The sequence below is a fragment of the Mya arenaria genome, chromosome 1 (assembly GCF_026914265.1).
Source record: "Mya arenaria isolate MELC-2E11 chromosome 1, ASM2691426v1".
NCBI lineage: Eukaryota > Metazoa > Mollusca > Bivalvia > Myida > Myidae > Mya > Mya arenaria.
Genome location: NC_069122.1, coordinates 46,615,955 through 46,635,784, shown reverse-complemented (window position 1 = coordinate 46,635,784; position 19,830 = coordinate 46,615,955). Strand labels below are relative to the sequence as shown.

The 19,830-nt window shown below is 34.5% G+C and overlaps 1 protein-coding gene across 3 annotated transcripts in view; it reads left to right on the top strand.

Moving 5' to 3' along the window:
* Positions 1–2,985: 2,985 nt before the first annotated feature.
* The window catches only part of LOC128229157 (ras-related protein Ral-A-like), a 37,429-nt gene continuing 20,584 nt past the window's right edge, over positions 2,986–19,830 (top strand). For 2 of the 3 annotated variants that reach the window (XM_052940896.1, XM_052940880.1), the window contains exons 1-3: positions 2,986–3,074; positions 14,320–14,450; positions 15,243–15,451. In XM_052940896.1, coding sequence (XP_052796856.1) covers positions 14,340–14,450; positions 15,243–15,451 — 320 coding nt within the window. In that variant the 5' untranslated portion in view covers positions 2,986–3,074; positions 14,320–14,339. Of the gene's footprint in view, positions 3,075–11,379; positions 11,507–14,319; positions 14,451–15,242; positions 15,452–19,830 lie in introns of those variants that run through there. The other variant, XM_052940888.1, reaches the window with a different exon arrangement.

The following is a 19,830-nucleotide window of genomic DNA, read 5'->3' as shown; positions in this document are numbered from 1 at the left end:
TCTTTTTAATTTGAATTGCTATGTCAGTATGGATTAAAACCTCTGAAAAATAAAGACAATGGAAATATTAACAGAATCTGGATTTAAACTAGAGATTTTTTTATAGTCCAGTTAAATGTCCATCCGGGTCACTTTATTTCCATACTTATGTAGCAGATACTTCATTTGCTATGTTTGTATCAGAAACATGAATTTCTGATGCTTCTGAAATTTTAACTTTATTAAACAAAAAAATAACAATTCAAGAGAAATATGTATCATGTATGTGAAATGAAATGATGGCTGCTATTTCTCAGTAGTTAAACATTTATCTGAAAATACAATATTATGTATGTATGTTGGTTTTAAAACAAATCATTATAAAACAGAATATTTCTGAAAAGTATCAAATGATATGAAGCATAATCAAGCATACCAATGTATCATTATCAATTACAAATGAAAAGAAGATCATAGAAAAAACTGTTACCCAAAATTGTTTTCTATAAAATTCAAAATTTGTTTTTTCTTATTCTAAATGTGGGGAACAGTATACAATCACAAACAGTTGAAGCAATAATTTGAAACATGAATAGAAGGTATACAAAGAAATGTTGTTGAGCCTGCTCCTCATATGAGTGAAGTTGGGAAAATATCCGGCTAATAATACATTTTACCTCTTACAATATGTGATTACGATACCATACATGTAAGGTAGCAAGGACATCTGAACAACGAAGCTAGTGTAAATACTTCTATTTGAATTATATTCTTTAATTCCATTCCTTTGTTGTTATTTTCCTCTTCATCCACTTCATCGAGCTTCACAGTTTCTTGTCTGGTGAATCATCAATGCAGATAGTACATTACATAATTGGTAGGAAAACTAATTTTCACTGCCAACATGATTACTACCGACATCAACATAAAATTCCTGTCAAAGCTGTAACCTTTTATTTATACCTTCCATTCTATCATTTTCTTTGTAAATTTGTTATTATTGATATATTGTCCTTTGTTTGACAAATTTCATTTCCAGTTTCTTTCTAGCATATGTTTCTACATTCTCCAGATCATTAGGCGACTGGTCCATGTTCTTTCTAGCCCTTAGAAGGTGGTTTCGAATGTTTCTGCTGTTCAGAAAAAACTTTTGTTGGCCACACTTATGCCAGTGTCCTGACATTCTCCTTTAGGTGTTTCTTCACACTCTCAGTGTATGTTATGCATCAGTCAATTGTAACCACGCCGCCCCCCAGGTCCGGGGAATAGCGGGGACTGACTTTCGCTCCAGCCAACCCTGGGTGCAAATTCCCGCCCTGTGGGGATGAACTGATGTAAAATCCCCGCCAAATGCCCTGAACCCTGGGGACACTAGGTTAAAGGCCCATTCGCCACTATGTTTAGCGCGAAGACAAAACCACGGCATTCACCCTGGCACTGCATTTACCATTTGCCGATATTTGAGGACTAATAATAAAATTAAAATCAATCAGCATGTTTGCACTTGACCCCATCTGTAACATTTACATTTGTTTATTTAAAACTTTTAACCAACAAAATCCTTTACCTTTATATTATTACGGGAGTAAGTTTTTTCGATGTATATACATATTTTGTATAAACATGTTGATTATATAATGTTGCTTTCAATATAAACTATCTTTATCATTAACTTCAGTGAAATCCCCGCCAAATGCCCACGCCCCTGGGACCCTAGGATAGGCCAAATTCCACCTTTTATGGCGCAGACAAAACCACTGCATTCCTCCGGCACTGCGGGGCCACATAGAAGTAAAAACACGACCCATTTCCAGTATACCACCTGACCTGGTGGGGCTGTGGATACAACTGACTGGTGCATAACACATTCACTTGGCACTGCGGAGCTACCTTAAAAGTTAAAACACGGCCAATTTTCCGACTATCCCCAGACCTGGGGGGACCGTGGTTACAAATGACTGATCAAATAATGCATAGATCCTTCCCATAGTACTTTAAAACACTTCCCATACAGACAAGCAAACAAACCCACTCTCATCACAATTAAGTGATAATAATTTTCTTCCAAGTGGCAGTTATCATAAATTTGGGCTTTTAAATGCTGTTAAAACGTATATGGTTATCTAAAGCATTAGTCCTTTTTAACATCACTCAATGACAGTTGTCACGTAACCGTCGTTACGTATCAACTTTAAAGTGTTACGTAACATAAAAGTTACGTATGAAACACTTTAAAGTAATAACCAAAAATCAATAATAGAATTCAAAATTTATTTGTATCAAAAAGTAAATACTCCATCATGGTGATCAAATGTAGATACACTTAGATGCTGACAGTTCGTGATAGCCGCTGGCTATTAGACCAATTAGCGTGACAGTTCATGACTATAGAATACATCCTTTCGTCTATAACAAGATATTAGATATGCATACCTGTCACAAACTGGACGAGATCAGCAGTATATATGAACGCATGTTACTCATTTTAGTTAGATTTAGGTATTGGGCGTGGACTGGACATATGGCCCGTATGATACTTTATTATATACTGATTATTATACTTAGAAAGAACGGTGAACAATAAAGACTTAGAACACTGGAACAGTTGTTGGTTGGTTCCTGAACGAACTATCACGAAAGTTAAGTGAGCGTTGGCGTTACGCGACACAGTCTGTCACAACAAAATAATTATAAATGGTGAGCTCAAACATTGAGCTTGACATTCTTCAACCACTGTAGAGGCTATTTTTCATCGCCCAGAACTAATCTTTCAGTGAAATCACCATATGTTTGGCTAAAACATTGGCAAAAGCAAGCATGCTTGAATCAAAGTATTGAAATCTTCATATGCCTGAATGTTGGAGTTGATTTTCCGCAACATTGTCAACACTGTAAGCAGCCATGAACGTCGTTTTTAACCTCCTTTCTAAGAGTTCAAGCTGCAGACAACAGTTTATAAACATTATGATCTTTGAGCGAATAATGTTATGATCATTAGTGTTTACGCCCCCAAATACCCAGAATTCAGTCCTACTTCCGGGTTTCATTTGAGTATTTCTGACATTATTTTTAGTGGATTTATTTGTTTTATACAGGTAATTATACGATTGTTTTATAGGGATCATTTTGTATGTCATGTTTTTCGTATATCTCCCTAGTTGTCACTCTGATTTTGAGAGCTACGTGTAAGAGTCATTGCTGAGAATCTCCAATGAGTTTCTGAATTCTTACGATATCTTTATTTTTTTAATTCAATTCAATGTTTAATTTGGAGTAAATTTAGCTCAGAACAACCGCACAAAAGTCTCACATAGCATGTCGATTTGTTAAAGTAAAATCTGACCAGATTTTTGATTGTGTATTGTATAATATTTGTCTTGTTTTGTTACACTTTTCTTTTTAGTTGGGAAACAAATGAAATTAAAAAAACTAAAAATATATTTTTATATACTTGATCTTGATTGAAGTAGGGTGACACATTGGTCAGAATAATTGTACGTTGACAGATTTTTTTTACGATCTTTGAAATGGCAAATCCTTCACGTACAAATTGTTTTGTACCAAAAGTGGGTAGTTATTCCTATCGGGATTCCGGGTTAAAGAATATTGCGTCTATAAAATATCATAAAAACAAGAAATATTACCAGATAATGTTATTTTATATTAGTTCCTTACACAAAAAATAAATATCCAACCAATAATTATGAGTTTGACGGATTTTCTTCATTTCATTCTGTCAAAACAGAACGATATATACATGAAGGGCACATGCAAGGCTTCAGGCCGAGTTATTACGATTGGGTTGAGTTGTTCCGCTTGGCATAATTGTGGTCTGTGTCGGTCAACTTTCGTTTTATTGGAAAGGTAAATAATGTGTTTTAATGCATTAAATGCTTGTTATGTGCAAAATAACTTTTCACTTACGTGTTAAAATATGAATATAAACCTTTATGATCAATTTCAACCATAAAATACTTCACTTAATACAACTTCAATATTTTTCAAACACCCCCGGTTTTTGCACAAACCCGTTTAGACGTAAGGGATAGGAAAATCCTGTATAACACGTCTATTATTTTAGACTAGGTGACACATCTTTCTTCAGTTCTTTGATACAGATGACGATGGGAACGTCTGCAAGATATTTTGTGCAGACATCGTATCAGACTTCCTCATTACGTTTTCAATGTTTATGAATATTATGGCCTTAGAAAACGAATTGTTATGACACAGAAAACATTGTTGCTTTTTTTTAATATTAAATTGTTGTAATGATACACTGTTGAGTGGTATTGGTATTGATTATTTAACTTTATGGAGTCATAATGTTTCACTTGACCTGTTGAATCTCATACCCAACTGTGTGGCCCACTCACCTAGTTTTTAATATTAATATCCTTTTGTAGTTTGTAACAATCATCTATTGATAATATTTCTCCATAGCAAACATAATCGTCTGCGCTTTTCAATGTCAGTCAGTTCTCTTATCTTTAGATATTAATGGTGGTATGACTGATTTTTATGTTGTCCGTTAATGTATTTCCAAAAGGTTTTGTATCACTTTGATATCAACGATTAAATTGTTCACTTATTCTCATGAGCGTTTTTTATTTCCTTTTCCACTGTTTGACGGAGATTTTGCCATTTTTTGTCTAACATTACCGGTTTTCTCAAGGTTAAAATGAACTCTGTTTTGACGTTAACTAAAACTTAAATTTTATTCAATACCCAAATTGGTTGTAATAACAGCAGTTTTGACCAAATCACTTAACAGACGTAGAAGAACTTCAACTCTTATGGAGTGATTAACCCTGATGAACATTGTATTTCGTATTTTGCAAAGGAAAGTTAGCCCTGTCCTGTGTGTTTAATCAATTAAGGTCTGCGTTTACATAAAGCCTTAGTATAGGGTAAACAGGGATAATTCTATGTAAGATTTTCAATGAGAGAATTGTTCCCATTTGTCCAAAATTGGTGAGAGAATTTTAATTTCAGTGAGATTTTTATAATACATGGATAACGCAGTGAAAAATTAATGCATGACAGTAACTTTATTCATAAATATCAATACGGTATATTTACAAATTTACAATATATAGATATGATATATACATTTGTTTGACTAGAAGAAAACACTTGTTAACAGTTCCGACATCATGAACATTCATACTCATCATACTTGAGCAAAAAATAGGATTTAGCCATTTTAGCTGATAGGGGGGAGATGAAGGGAGATGAAGGCTTTCCATTTTTGTTTCATCTGAAGCTGGTATTTTATTTTGGTCCAGAGACTTTTTTCAAGGAATGCAAACAACGTTTTCTGATTTGATATTTTGACGCTTCCGATATTGTAGACGCCTTTAAAATACAGTGGCATGGACCTATAAACCATGGATTGGCAACTCTCGTCTGTGTTAATGCGATTAGCTCAAACTCACGCGTGCAGCAAGATTTCATTCCGAGAACTTACCGTGTGGTCATTTTCGAGACTTCCGACATCGGCCGAATATACATGTAGTAAAACATTAATTAAAACTAAATATAAACTTAATCAGGAGCATATTAGGTCCTGATTAATACTTTGATAATTAGAGAAAATACAATAACGACAAACTACAAATATATTACATGGGACATGTCGATCGGTGTTAAAAATTAATTATCAGCAGAGCTGGCGGAAATAACCGAAGATCGCCGTTAATCACCGATCGGATATTCGCCGGAATTTTTCGATATTTGCCAAGTTTGCCATCGTTTCACCAATATCGGGCAGTTGCCAATCCATGGTTTATAGGTCCATGGCAGTGGTAACCCGTGTAAACAAAATTATCCCGGGTCGCAAAAACGCTTGAAAACAAGTGCGTGGTCGATATTGATTAAAACATTCGATAACACAAATGCGTTCAATGTAGGGGAGGCAATTCGTCCGTAATTCAATTAATATAAACAAAAAGCCATCACCGATTACGATGCTTTATTTTGTAAAACAACAAAAGGGAAAAAACACAAATTACACAAACTGCGATCAAGCGCGAGAATATCTCGCATTTATATGATTTGGATGCGATTTGAGCGATTTTTATGTGAGAAATCGCGGAAATCGCTTACTAAAATTATCCCTGGGTAAAGTACATGCATGTTTGTACTTCAATTTGCCAGTAAACTTCGATTTTTTGCTTTCGCAGATTAAAAAAGTTATCTTGTTGCTTATGGTTGTTAGAATCGATATTTAAGTTTGGTTCAAATTTGAAGTCACTAGCCCTTAAAGGGACCGTACACCAGATTGGCACCAAAAGAAGTTTTTTTCTGTGACAAATCTCAGGACAATTATCTATTAGAATGTTTTACGCTTGGATATCATAATTGTAAAAAAGCACCAAAATGTAAAAAAAAATGTGTCGGAGACCGGGTTCAAACCCGTGTCGCCAAAATTGCAGTCCAGCGTCGTATCTACTGAGCTATGACACAGGGCTCTCGCGAGGGGGCGACTTCCCAGACTTCGTCCATTTGTATCATCAAAGCGACATTGACTTCGCCGAAAAAATTAGCACATTGTAAATCTGCCAATCAGCGAGTATTTGACCACTCTCACATTAATCAAAACACCGCAATTAATCTCCTAATTACCAAAATGAATTTTGAAAAATCTTGTCAAGCATTAAAGAAGTTAAAAAGTTATTGATATATGTATTGAACAAACAATGCAAGACATTTTAAACATTGTTGTTTTTGAAGCAGACGGTCATAGCCATCTCGGGCCATCGGCAGGGCAGCACTAAGAAAATCAATAACATGACGTATCAACAAATATTTGATTGGTTTTAGTGAAATGTTCATGATAAAATGAAATGATAAAAAATTATTGGTAAACACAAAAATGTCTTCTTTTTTTGCTTTATGTAGTGCTTACTTACAGTATTTTTCTCCTGTTTATGACATTAAAAAATCGGTAAGATCGCCATTTTGTCAAAACAATTTTCCAAGTAAATTTCTCAACCTCCCATTATGTATTGGTAAAATTTTCATCAAGAACAGTGATTTAAATGTCATTTGGTTCTTAAATGTCAGCATATTGAAAATTATTTAGCCAGAGACAAGTATATAAACATAGCTGAATGTGACATTCGTACCCATCCCGAACGTACCAAAATAAGATTCGTCCCCCTACTATATTGACAGTTCATTTATAAGGTCATTTTGATTGTTTCAAATCCTTAGCTGTCTTGGTTTTTGATTCATTTTAGATGCTATGTGACATTGACAAATACACTTTTGCTGAGCCAAAAATGATACATTATTTGTGAACATTTTATATAGTTATAGCAATTAATTTGAATGTGAATATAAACTTAGGTGTGTGGTATGGCATAGTTTTTGTATCAGCTGTTATGAAAAGTATCACTTCTCCCTAAAGTCTCCCCACTTCTCCCTAAATTGACTGAAGGGAGAAGTCACTTCTCCCAAATATTTCAGCCTAGTGAGAGCCCTGATGACAGCGTATTCTAATTGGGTGACATACTGTGAAATCATTAATGTTCGTGGGGCATTAATGTTCGTGGTTTTCGTGGGTTGGGTGATCCACGAATTCAAGATCCCACGAAATATAAACCCTTTATTCACTTTTTCAATTGCCTTGTTAACAAACGTACATACTCTAGTATATTCTTTACAGAGGTCGCAGTATACAGTGTTAAAACCTGTCTCACTTTATATTATAACTGCCTTTAACAAATAATGAACCAAATCAATTAAATGTGTTTTATGCAGCAAATGACAGTTATAAGCACGCGTTTAAATGTGTGCTGTTAATGAAAATCTCCAAGTTTACAAGATGTGCGTGATGAGTGTCCATACTCGATTTTTTTATTTAATATAATAATTAATCGATTACTAGTATATTGAAGGTTACTACGCACCGAGCGTGACAATATACGCACCTTTTCGGTGTTTTCACAGTTTGCAAAATTCTTAATTGGCATTCAATGGCTTCCCCTATCTGTATTTATGATCAGGGTACATCTTCTTTTATTACCTTTATTCCCAGTTAAATCGATAAGTGACATGGGTATATGCACTAATTGGCATGTCGTACCACATTAGGGAGTGTCATAAACCGAGTGACATAGAGACGGAAATCACGGGCCAGCGCGTGGATATTATGCAGACGATCTAGGACGATCGCATCTTCGATTTTTTTATTTTTTTTCAAAAATGAAAATCCACAAATTCAAGTACCCACGAAATTGTTTTTTTTTGGCAAACCACGAAATTCATGCCCACGAACATTAATGATTTCACAGTAATTAAGCTATACACCTACCTCGGTAATATCACGTGATAACACCGACTAGCCAATCACGCATAAGGAATGAATAACTGGTAGACATACCCAGTAATATTTTTTAATGGAAAAATACGATATAACTGCTTAACTTAAATAAATTGTAAACTATGTGGTACTTCAGTTAGTATGTTTCAATGCATTGTACACATCGATGCCAAGTTTATGTCAGTTTTCAACCATTTTCTTTTTTTTCCACTATTTTATCATACGGAGTACAGCGCCTTTAAAAGAGCTCCTAAAAAGCCAGTTTTGCTTCTGCAGCAGTATGCTTCACCCAAAAAGTGTCCCACAACCTATCGCCTAATGTTTTCAGCCTATCAGCTGCCAGGTAAATTAAAAACATGTGTTTCTATACACGTTTAATGTGTAAATATGTTTATTACACTTTATTTTTATTCTAACAAATGCGCTGCTCTATATTGCATCTTAAAAACTATTGGATATCCTAAACCTTTTTATTCCCTCCATTCTCAATATTTAACCCAATATTGAGCAAAGAATTGTTGGGGAAAGATCGTTTCTATATCCAGTCATTGATAATTCACACAATTGATAGTGTTGGTTTTTATTAAGAGACATTTGATTGGACAACAACGATATTAGCAGTGCAACATTCGCTCTGATGCATCAAAAAAACAGTTTTAAACTTGCTGATTCGATTTGATACAGACCCCAAATTTGATTTGATCCGCATATTAAACATGCATGCCACAAAATGACCTGTTGTTTACACATTATGGCAGGTCAACTAATCTTATGCAGTTTTTGAAAAGGAAACACTCCATCTGTGTGTTAAAAACTTATATCCTTCAAATTCAACATGTATTGAAAAACACCACAAATTGATAACAGATTTTTTCTCCAACCTCAGATAAGTAGATCCAATAATTTAACTATGTTAAAAATTCTTATCTTGCCCACGGGCGAAGATAAAATGCCCGTATGGAACTCCTTTTTAATGTTCACCACATTGTAATTACCTCCCCTGTTGAAGACTGTCATCTGTAGCATCATGGAAATGTTGTCTTGTGGCAAAATTTAGAACGGCTTATTAATTATTTCTCGCTTCAGATGTCACCATAAAACAGTTTTTACGCACCTTTCAAGAAATAATGCTTTACTCTACATAGAACTATTTAAAGACCGATTTGACTATTAGCATAATCTGAATCACTGTGTGCATGCATATCCATGACAACCACAAATTATCGCATATCCATACGCAATTATTTCCACTAAGCACAAAAGAGTTCCAGCCAAAAAATACATTTTTACTTAATTTTGTTTAACTGAGGTGGGAGAAAAAGCATCTACCGTAGCCACTCGTGTAAGATAGGTTCATCCCGACCCTCGCGCAGGGTGTTTTGCGGAAACGCGGTCGTGCAGGATGTTTTGTGGAAACTCTGTAAACCGCGTTTCCGCAAAACACCCTATGCTCGGGTTGGAATGAACCTATCTCACACTCTTGGCCATGGAAGATACTTGTAATATTTATTTCATGTTTTGTTATTCATTTAAATATCATCAACAGATAGTTTCTGTAATCAGTTTGTGGTTTTTTTTTTGTTATTTAACTTTGTAAACAAGAAGTTTTGTGAAATGAAATTTGTTCATGATTTAACACTGCCCTAGTTTTGCATTATTGCAATGATTAAACAACCTTTAAATTTACAACTTAATATTAAATAGCAGCAGTAAGAAAATCCTTACAAGGTCAATAGTTAATGGGTCTTTCTTTGACCTCAGGCCCCAATTTCTCGAAACTTCTTAAGTCTCTTATAACAGGTTTAAGCTAAGCTTACTATTTTTGTTTTTCTATAATTGGTGTTATATTTACTTCTTTAAGATTTTTGACTTTGAATAGGAATAATCTTTATGATAATTGCCATTATCCTTTTTTCATTTATCAGAATCAAATTTTATTTATTATTTTGGCATAATGAAATAAGCTACTTAAGCCTGTTCAACTTAAGAAGTTTCGAGAAATTGGGGCCAGGTTATTAGTTTTAATTATTATTCAACACTTCATTCAGGAAGCGTATAATGTATGATGTTTGTAAATATTCAATGATGTGAACACCATCCAGGCAGTAACTGTAGTGTTTATTAAAAGAAGTTGTGAACACCATTCACTGAGGCTGTAACTCACTGTCGTGTGAAATATTGTTTGTTGTTCTTGTGTGAAGATTCAAGGATTTCTATTATTTATAATTAATATGAAATTAAACAGTGTTTAATATAAAACGTTTGTCAAGATTGTTAAAAAGCAAGAATATATTCCATAAAAGTTCATTTATATTTTGTTTGACTATTAATTTACCTTTAAAACTCATAGTCATAGGTTTAACATTACCCTTCATGAGCATCGTAAATTGCCTGTTGATTTCCTGTTATCAACAGGGCTTCCTTTAAAGGAAGTTTGGAAATATATTACTCCCTAGAAATGGTTTAAAACTTCCAAAATTAATTCCTCGAAACAACAAAAACTTCTATAATTTTGAAGAAAACTTGAAATATCAAAACCTGGTGTCAATATTACTTTTATGGTCACAATTAAATCAGACTTGAATAAAAATGAGTTATTATAACATAAATCTGTAAATTTGGTAAGATATAGCTGCAAATTATTTGATTTTTAACATACTAGTTTAAAAATAGTGGAAAAAATTATTGTAAACTTAAACTTCCAAATTACAGTGAAAAACTTTCTCAATATTGATGGACAGGAAGTGCATACTTCCAGTTTCAGATTCTTAATGGAAGCCCTGTAAGATAACATCATTGTTACCTCATACTCGTATTGTGTTGACAACGCAACTGGTTTGGAGTAAGGAAGGTGTTGAGTTCTGTGTAAGTGAGAAAACTTTTTGTCATAATTTCTATATTTGTGATACAAAGCATTTGGGTTCCGCATTCTTCATATTCTAGTGTCATTGCATTGTTAATTATTACGTCATAAAAGTATGAAAGTAACTCATCATGAAGGTAGGGCTTCCGTTAAAGGAAGTTTGGAAGTATATTACTCTCTAGAAATTGGTATATATACTGCATGTATACTGCCTGTACGCACTTTTACCTCCAAGTTCCACCGCATTGCTCGTTTACTGCGGAGTTTAATAATTCATGAACTGTGGTGTTGGAGATTGTTTTTATGACCCTGGGGTGGAACTTTGCTACTGAAAAGTAAGAAATAATTCTTTCGTTTTTATCCTTATGTAATTGTATGATGAATAAAGATCTTACCAGGGATTTATTTATATATGTGTGTGTAAACACCAAATGAATATTGTTTTGACTTGTTAATAATAAACATTGAATCATTGATATATTTCCTCTGTTTGTATTTCAATGTAAAATAGACGGCATTTTACACAATTATTAATCATGACCCTAGACTTAATTATTGGTGATTCAAAATAGCGAGTGAAATTTTAGGAAATATTCCAGCCTAAAGCCTTTATTCGTAAAGCATTCTTGTCCATTTCTAGGCAAGATTGAAATTTCCACTTACAGACAAAATTACACACTTTTTCCAATCAGAATAGCCAAAGGAATGGAAAAAAGCCTTGACTTTCTTTTCAAAGGGATAGAAAAAAGCCCCGCCCTCCTTCCCAGAGGCATGAAAAAAAGCCCTGCCCCTTCACAAAGAGATGAGCCCCGCCCCTTCATAAAGGGGTGGAAAAAAGCCCCGCCCCCTTCGCAAAGAGATTGAAAAAAGCCCTGCCCCCTTCCCAAAGAGATGGAAAAAACCCACCCTCTTCCCACAGGGATGGAAAAAAGCCCCGCCACCTATGCAAAGGGATGTAAAAAAGCCCAGCCCCCTTGCAAAGAGATGAAAAAAAGCCCTGCCCCTTCATACTGGGATGGAAAAAAGCCCCGCCCCCTTTGCAAAGAGAAGGAAGAAACACTTGAATGGGATGTTCTTCCAAGGTCTTAATTTTTGATTTTTTAGCCCATTTCTAGGGAGAAATATTGTTCAAGAAGCCTGTTTAATAAAATTATAATATAGAATGAAGAAAAATAGAAAATAATCAAGTTGTATTGTCTCCAGAAAACACTGTCCACAATCTAATTTCATTCAAAAAACTTCTGGCCTGACATTTCCAACCCTTATAAATTAAAATGTAAGTTTCGATTGCATTTCATTGCATGATGCTACTGTCTGAACCATGTAAAATAGCTTGCGCATCAGGTCTGCATATATGGTATTGATTGAAGCTGTGTCTGGACTCACTCTTTGGAGTCGGGGATTTTAAAGCCTGGCGTCATTGCCGACATGATTCATGCGTCTGTGACGATGCTTGTTTCTATAGAAGGGATTTAGTAATGTTGAAAAGCACATGTGGATTTTGATTGTAGTTCTTGGATGTCATGTGTAGGCTTTGGAATGATAAATGAGTGAAGCAGTTGATATCTAGATAATTTATGAAGTGTTAATACTAAATAGTGTGCTAAATTTGTCTTTTGTTTGCATACGAAACGAATGCATGATTAGCATTTTCTGATAGTAGGCCAAGCCTGGTAAAGTATGAGTGGGTTACATTAAAATTGCTAAAATTAATTTTAACAAAGAAAAAAAAAAAAAAAAATGGAAAATAAGTTCTGTGATGTCTTTCATAAATAATATAAGTAATTTTTTCACTGGCACTACTCTGGGATGTGACACATTCAATTATATCTGCTGAAAACAATAATACATTGCAATTAATTGCACTTAAAATCTTGATGATAACATCCAAACAGAACATTGCATACGTTGAATAATGGATGACAGTGAAACTAAAACAGACACCATCTGCTCCTTGTCACCAATACATTGTGTCAGGGAATATTTCTCTTGCCGAAGCAAAGGTAATGGAGGGGATTATGGGCATATCAGAAATAGAAAATCACTTATGTTTCCTAATGACTTTGATTTTCATTGATAATCTTGGATCAAGTTAGAATTCAAAAATTTGGAGAAGTTTTCCACAAATAAGATAGATATTTTTATATTGCCACATTTTGTTTTATAGTTTATAGATATAGAGAAAATCTTATCTCACAGCTCAAAATAAGAAGTTTGACAGATAAGATAGACTTAGTCTTTCTGCCAGGTCTTCTTCTAACTTTTAGCTTGATATTAAGTTTTTCACATTCCTATGTTGAGTGTAAGCTTTTAAAGGGACTAAACACCAGTTGATTCAATTGCAAGGGGAAAAAAAGTCAAAACTTTCATAAAGTAGATATTGTTGTGTAAAAAGGATTGAACTTACTAATGTATAATATTGCTTATGTCAAACATGTGCATTTTTTTCAATTTGAAAAATACTGGGATGCATCAAACGTAAATTCCAGTAAGTTTAAAAATAGCATCAGTGTATTTATCAGTACTTAACTACTCACCAAGGTAAATACAGACCCCGTCAGATCAATCAGAGGTGACATTGATTGTTGCAAACTTTTGAAAGAGGTTAACTCTGCTGAAAATGATGTAGTTAAAACTGTTCAGCCGCGTTCTAGTCATGCACCATTCAATTGTAACAACGTCCCCCTAGGTCCGGGGGGCTATACCAGGGGTAGCAGGGGTAATGGGCCGTTTCAGTTGGCCGATTAAGTGGGGAATTTGTCCCGGGAAATATCTGTTCTTTTAACGGAATTTGTCTGTGTTTTAGCCAAGCTTTTCTTGGAGTTTAATAAGATCTCGTGCGTTACACAATAATATGTACATTATGATAGGTCTTACCTAGGATGTCCCCAGGGTGAGAGGGCACTTGGCAGGGATTTTACCGGCAGTTTGTCCCCCGCAAGGTGGGTTTTTACCTCAGATTGGCGAGGCTGTAAGACAAAGTCCCCACTATTCCCCGGACCTGGCGGGGGCTGTGCTTACAATTGACTGTTGCACAAGCAATCCAGATCGCACAAAGTTTCTCAAAATGTCTGCTAAGCAGTGGTGGCGTCGGAAACTTGACTCTAAACACTTCAGTTATACTTAAACATTGTTAATATGTTTCCAGATCGTACAGAATTCATCACGATGGCGGCTAAAGGCAAGGCTCAACAGCCGGCTGTTATACACAAGGTGATCATGGTGGGCAGTGGTGGCGTCGGAAAATCAGCTCTCACCCTACAGTTCATGTATGAGGAGGTCAGTACTGATGAATGCTTTTAATACTAAAGAGTAAACAGGCATTTTGCTGGGCAAATGTGTTCTTATGCCATGTGTTTTTCCAGTCAAACCAAGGGCAGAAGTTGACTATTATTAAAAGTTATGTGCGTATTCTATCTGGCAACATACTATGAACATTTTTTATTCATGGACATTCTCACCTCTTTTTAAGTGTTGACAAAGCTGGCGCTGGTGACGACGTCACTTAGTCTATCACACTATCTCAGACTTATATCTGAAACAGATATGAGCTCAAAATTGGAAGTTACTATTTTAGAAACAAGATATTTCGGAATTAAAAGACTGCACCTCCCGGGTGAGCTTTATATGGGTTAGTGAAGCAATCTTTTTTGCAATTGTCTGTGTAATACCATTTTATTGCTAGGCGTGTCCATACACAAAGTCCATGTCCACAAAGTCCATGTCAATTCAATATGGGTAAGTAGCCATATAATTCTGTGTATAGGACACGCTTTTTTGTCATCTTTTATCATTAAACTTTAACAAAAACTGTGTGCAATTAAATAAACAAATGTTATTAATCACTCGGCCTCCTATGTCTAACTAAAAGAGGCGTTTAATAAAGGTCCTCCTCCAGTGAGCGCCAATAATATGGTAGGTAATAAAATTTGAAGTTGCTGGAGCTAGCTCAGTAGGTAATGCCGGTGGTGACTGTCACATGGGTTTGTGGGTATGAGTACCGTTGGGGGCGTATATTTTGAAAAAAAATCACAAGCAAATATTTCACGATATAATTGTTTGTCTTTTTAGTTTGTTGAAGACTACGAACCAACGAAAGCTGACTCCTACAGGAAAAAAGTGGTTTTAGACGGGGAGGAAGTGCAGATTGACATATTGGACACTGCGGGTCAGGAAGATTACGCGGCTATACGAGATAACTATTTCCGCAGTGGAGAGGGTTTTCTCTGCGTTTTCTCAATAACGGAACAAGAGTCATTTCAGGCTACAGCAGAATTTCGGTAAGTATTTAAATGGAGCCCTTTTACGACTGTTTTCCTTTAAAAGGGAACTTTTTCAACATTAGAATTTTAATACCATTTAACAAATGCATAACATTGCTCTAATTAATAAGGATTTTATTTTCATTTACCTTTTCCATCCATTTTGTGAATTCATAACTTCGATTTCACAACTTTCGCTGAATAACTGGAAAATTGATTGTATGGTAGAAATTCGTCTAATATTCAGCCAAATCTAGGGACTGACGATGCTAAAACCTTCATGGATTATAAAAAAAGTATCGATGAATTTTGTATTGCATATCCACCTGCCATGCAGTGGATATGTATTGATTCTGTGCATCATTCGGTTATCAGTTTACATTAAGATCTAGTTTGTTTCCTGCCAGAATGTCGATTTTTCAATCTAAATGTTGGTCTACCTGAAGCATTAGCAGAAAAGGCTTCTGAAGGAAAAAGGCAGGGCTTATCAGCAATTTTCATTAGTTTGATTACACACTGGTACACACCTTATCTAGTTAGACCTTACTGGTTTCGCCTGTTGTGTGTTCTGAATTATTAACAGAAAATATATGATAGAACTTTGGAAGAGTTTGATAGATTGTTTTACAAACATACCTGTATAAGTCATACAGACCTACTAAACGTCTGGGTCCAAGTTAGAGTGAGCTTCAGCAGATTGTTCAAGAACAATCAGTTATCGGAGAAAAATACTTGCAAAATATATTAAGGACTTATACGGTAGTTATCGTTTGACAATGAGCTGCACTATTGCACTTTCGGTTATGGAATTTGGTGCTTATTTGTTGTCCACTTCTCTACCAAGCTTCATGGGTCTAACGAATGGTGTCCAAGTCATGCCAGTCTTTGTCGTAACTGGGTTGCCCGAAGCTCAGGACTGTTTCTGGCAAGTCAAAATTCCCAGGTGGTTGTGCGAACGGGCAAGTGCAATTTTCCGAAATTTAGATCCCTCTGTTTTCATAACTTCTTCATCAACAATTCACAAATCCTGATTGAACGTTATTATTATATTGAAATGTTGGCTTTCGTATATTTACACATGAATTGGTTATTTTGGGCTAGCAAAACTGTATTTGGGCAAGTGGTTTTCTTTTATTTCTTACCCGAAAGTGCTGAAAAAAAATTAAGGCACAGACTGTCACGCCACAATTTTTTTTATTGCATGCAGACAACACTTGCTATCAACATCCACCTTTTCCTTCACCAGACATGCTAAATATTGCATAATTGATTTTGTTACATGTAGTTGTAAAAAATACAATGTAATGATGTTATTTCGATGCTTATTGCATTTTTGAGCATACATTGTACATAACAACTATAATATTACTTCAATGAAATTACTGTAAAATGCATGTTTCTTAGGAAGAAAAAAGTCTGCAATGTGTTTCCATTTTGCATCTCTCTGGAAACCAAGCTTTGTAATGGTAGTAAATGCGGCTTTATTTATTTCAAATATCAACAGACAAGAGGCTTCCATATTATTGTAAACAAATCTTGAAATGCCTAGCGGCAAGATAAACATCTTGGAAAGATTTTTTTGCATGTTTCTTGTATATAATAGGCTGGCACTTATATGAGTTTTGATATCGTTCCTGGAATTTTCAGATTTCAAGAGCAGGCTCTAATAAAACTATTAATTCAAGATCAATTTATGATATAACCTGATGGGGTATAAGAGAAACAATATGATACTGGAGATTTATTTATAAATGAGAAAGTTTGGAATTTGGAGATTTTTTTATACAGTAATACGATTATGTAGGTCCTACCTTCAAGTATGTTATAAATAGATTTGTACCAGTTAATGAAATTTTTCTTAAAACATTTCTCACTAATTCTTACAATACTGCTTGCAACAAATGTAGTAATCCACGCTATATATATGTAAAAGTCAGATTTTGAACAACTCTGACAAACAATTTATCAGTGCAGGGCACAGGGGCTAATTTTGGCCACTGATTGAGTTACAAATGTATGCTACAATGATGTGGGTATCTACAACATTTCCAATAAATTTTGATGATATTTGTCAACTTATAACACATTATGGTGATACCAATATTTATAGAATTTCCCATACCTCTTTCCTAGGGCTTGCAAAAACCAACAATTTGCTGGTGTGGCCTAAAAAAAAAAATGTTTGGTTAGGGTTACATCCTTAAAAAAAATAGGTAGGGTAGGTAGGCTTTTTTTTTTTTTTTTTTTTTTTTTTAGTAGGTTTTATATAAGAATATAATTTTCATCATTGGAGAATGGTGTTAAAGCTATCTTCTGTACAAGCATTTAAGTTTAAACTTAATATTAAAAAGCAATTTTTTTTTTAATTTTTTTTTTGTTTTTTTTAATTTTTTTTTTTCAAACTGACTATAAAAACGGTAGGGTCGGGGCCTATTCCGTAGGTAGGGTCGGGTAACCCGAACCAAATGTATTTTTTTTTTTTAGGCCTGTGGGCCAATTTTGACCTTGCCTGACCGATTTCAGAAACAGAGAATATCTTAACCCTTACCATGCTGCAATGTTTTAAGTGTAGTTCAGTGCTTACTGCTGAGTTGTTTTGAGTGAATGTTAAATATATCACCCATTGACTTTAAAAGAATACAATTTAAATAATACTTGTTCTACAGCATTCAAACTTTCAGACAGTGATATTGAAATGTTAAAGTGTTAATTAAGCTGTCAGTAATTGAAATTGATTCCACGGTAACCATGGAGACACATTCTTGTCAAAAAATTATACTTTTATTTTGCATATGCTATTGTTTTTCATAAAAACACATTTGTGTTCATCAAAAAATCCATCAATTGAAGTATTTTTGGGTAAAATGAAGATTCACATTGATATTGAATGCAATTAAATGAAAACATCTGTTATTGTTTATTTTGGACAACATTTGTTATATGGCGCCGGCTACAATATAATTGAAAAACAGCTGTTCATTGGAGAGAAACAAGCAAATATGTCAATGGTCATTCATTTGTTGTTTTTCTAGGTTTAGTGTTCAGATTAAGAATAAAATACTATGAAGCAACAAGAACTTTTGTGAGAAAGTTATTCTTCATGTTCCCATGGCAACCAATCTTCTTTATTTGATATTCATACCAAAGTTAAAGAATTTGACCAATGTTCAGGTTTTAATTGACTACATTACCATTGTTTTATGAATATTTATCTGCTTTATCTAATTTAATGTCATAATAAATAATTTTCAGCAAATAAAATGGCAGAGTTTGGAGAAAATGAAAATATCCGGTACATAATTATGGATTTCTCTGTCAGTTAACTATTATTGGTACATAAAATTAAGTCACATGCTAGATTTATTATTTTGCTATGTGATTTTTATGTACTGATGTGGTAATTTGCTGCAAGATTTGAATTTGAAGTGGATTTGTTGAACATCCCATGGTAAATATCCCGGTCCGAAAATATCCGGACTTGGCATGGATCGGGTTACACACAACTAGGTCCAAATATATTCGGACCACGCATGGTAAGGGTTAAAAATCAGTTTGAAATTTTCTCATTTCTTTTTCAATTTTGATACCAAACAGCTAAGTTGTAGAAAAATGTAGAAATCGTAATACACAAACCATGTTTGTCATTCATATATCCCTTTTAAAATACCAGGGGACATCCTGGAGGCCGAAACACACGATAACTTCTATGTTAACAGTTTGTGCTTATTGACTTTGCTGGGTTTTTTTTACATCAAAGAAATATCGATTGCTGTCTTTTTCTCATGTGAGCAATTGTCACACTTTTGCTATAAAGAGCCATTATCATAAATAAAAGAATGTTTTTGTTAATCCATGAAAGCCATAAAGTTTGGAAATTAATTAACTTACTGGTGCCCTAATTCTGTAGGATATCAAAAGCAACATGCTTGATTAAATATAGAGACTGACTGCTGAGTAGGCAGCCTACATCATTTAAAGAAATATGATGGAAAAGTTGTTGAAGCCTTTTCGCACAAATTGCAACAATGGTGATTGCCAACGTAAAACCTAACACTGCTTATGAAAGACCCACTTTTTGTGTAAGAAGCGACTCAGTAACTCAATAAGCATCTCATTTAAAATTAATTTTGTATATTTATTATAATCTTAATTGGCAATGGTGAAAAATTATTGACATAAAAAACCATCACGAAAATGTATAACAGAATTCTTTGGACATTTCTAAAATATGACTTTGGATTGTCCTATATTTGTTTTTTTGATAGGGGGGGGGGGGGGGGGGGGGGGGGGGGGTCAATAGGCTCAAACCGATTGAGATTTCAAACTTATAGAAGCCTTACTCTGACTGATATATTTGTTAAGTTTGACAGAATATGGTGATATCAATATTTGTAGCA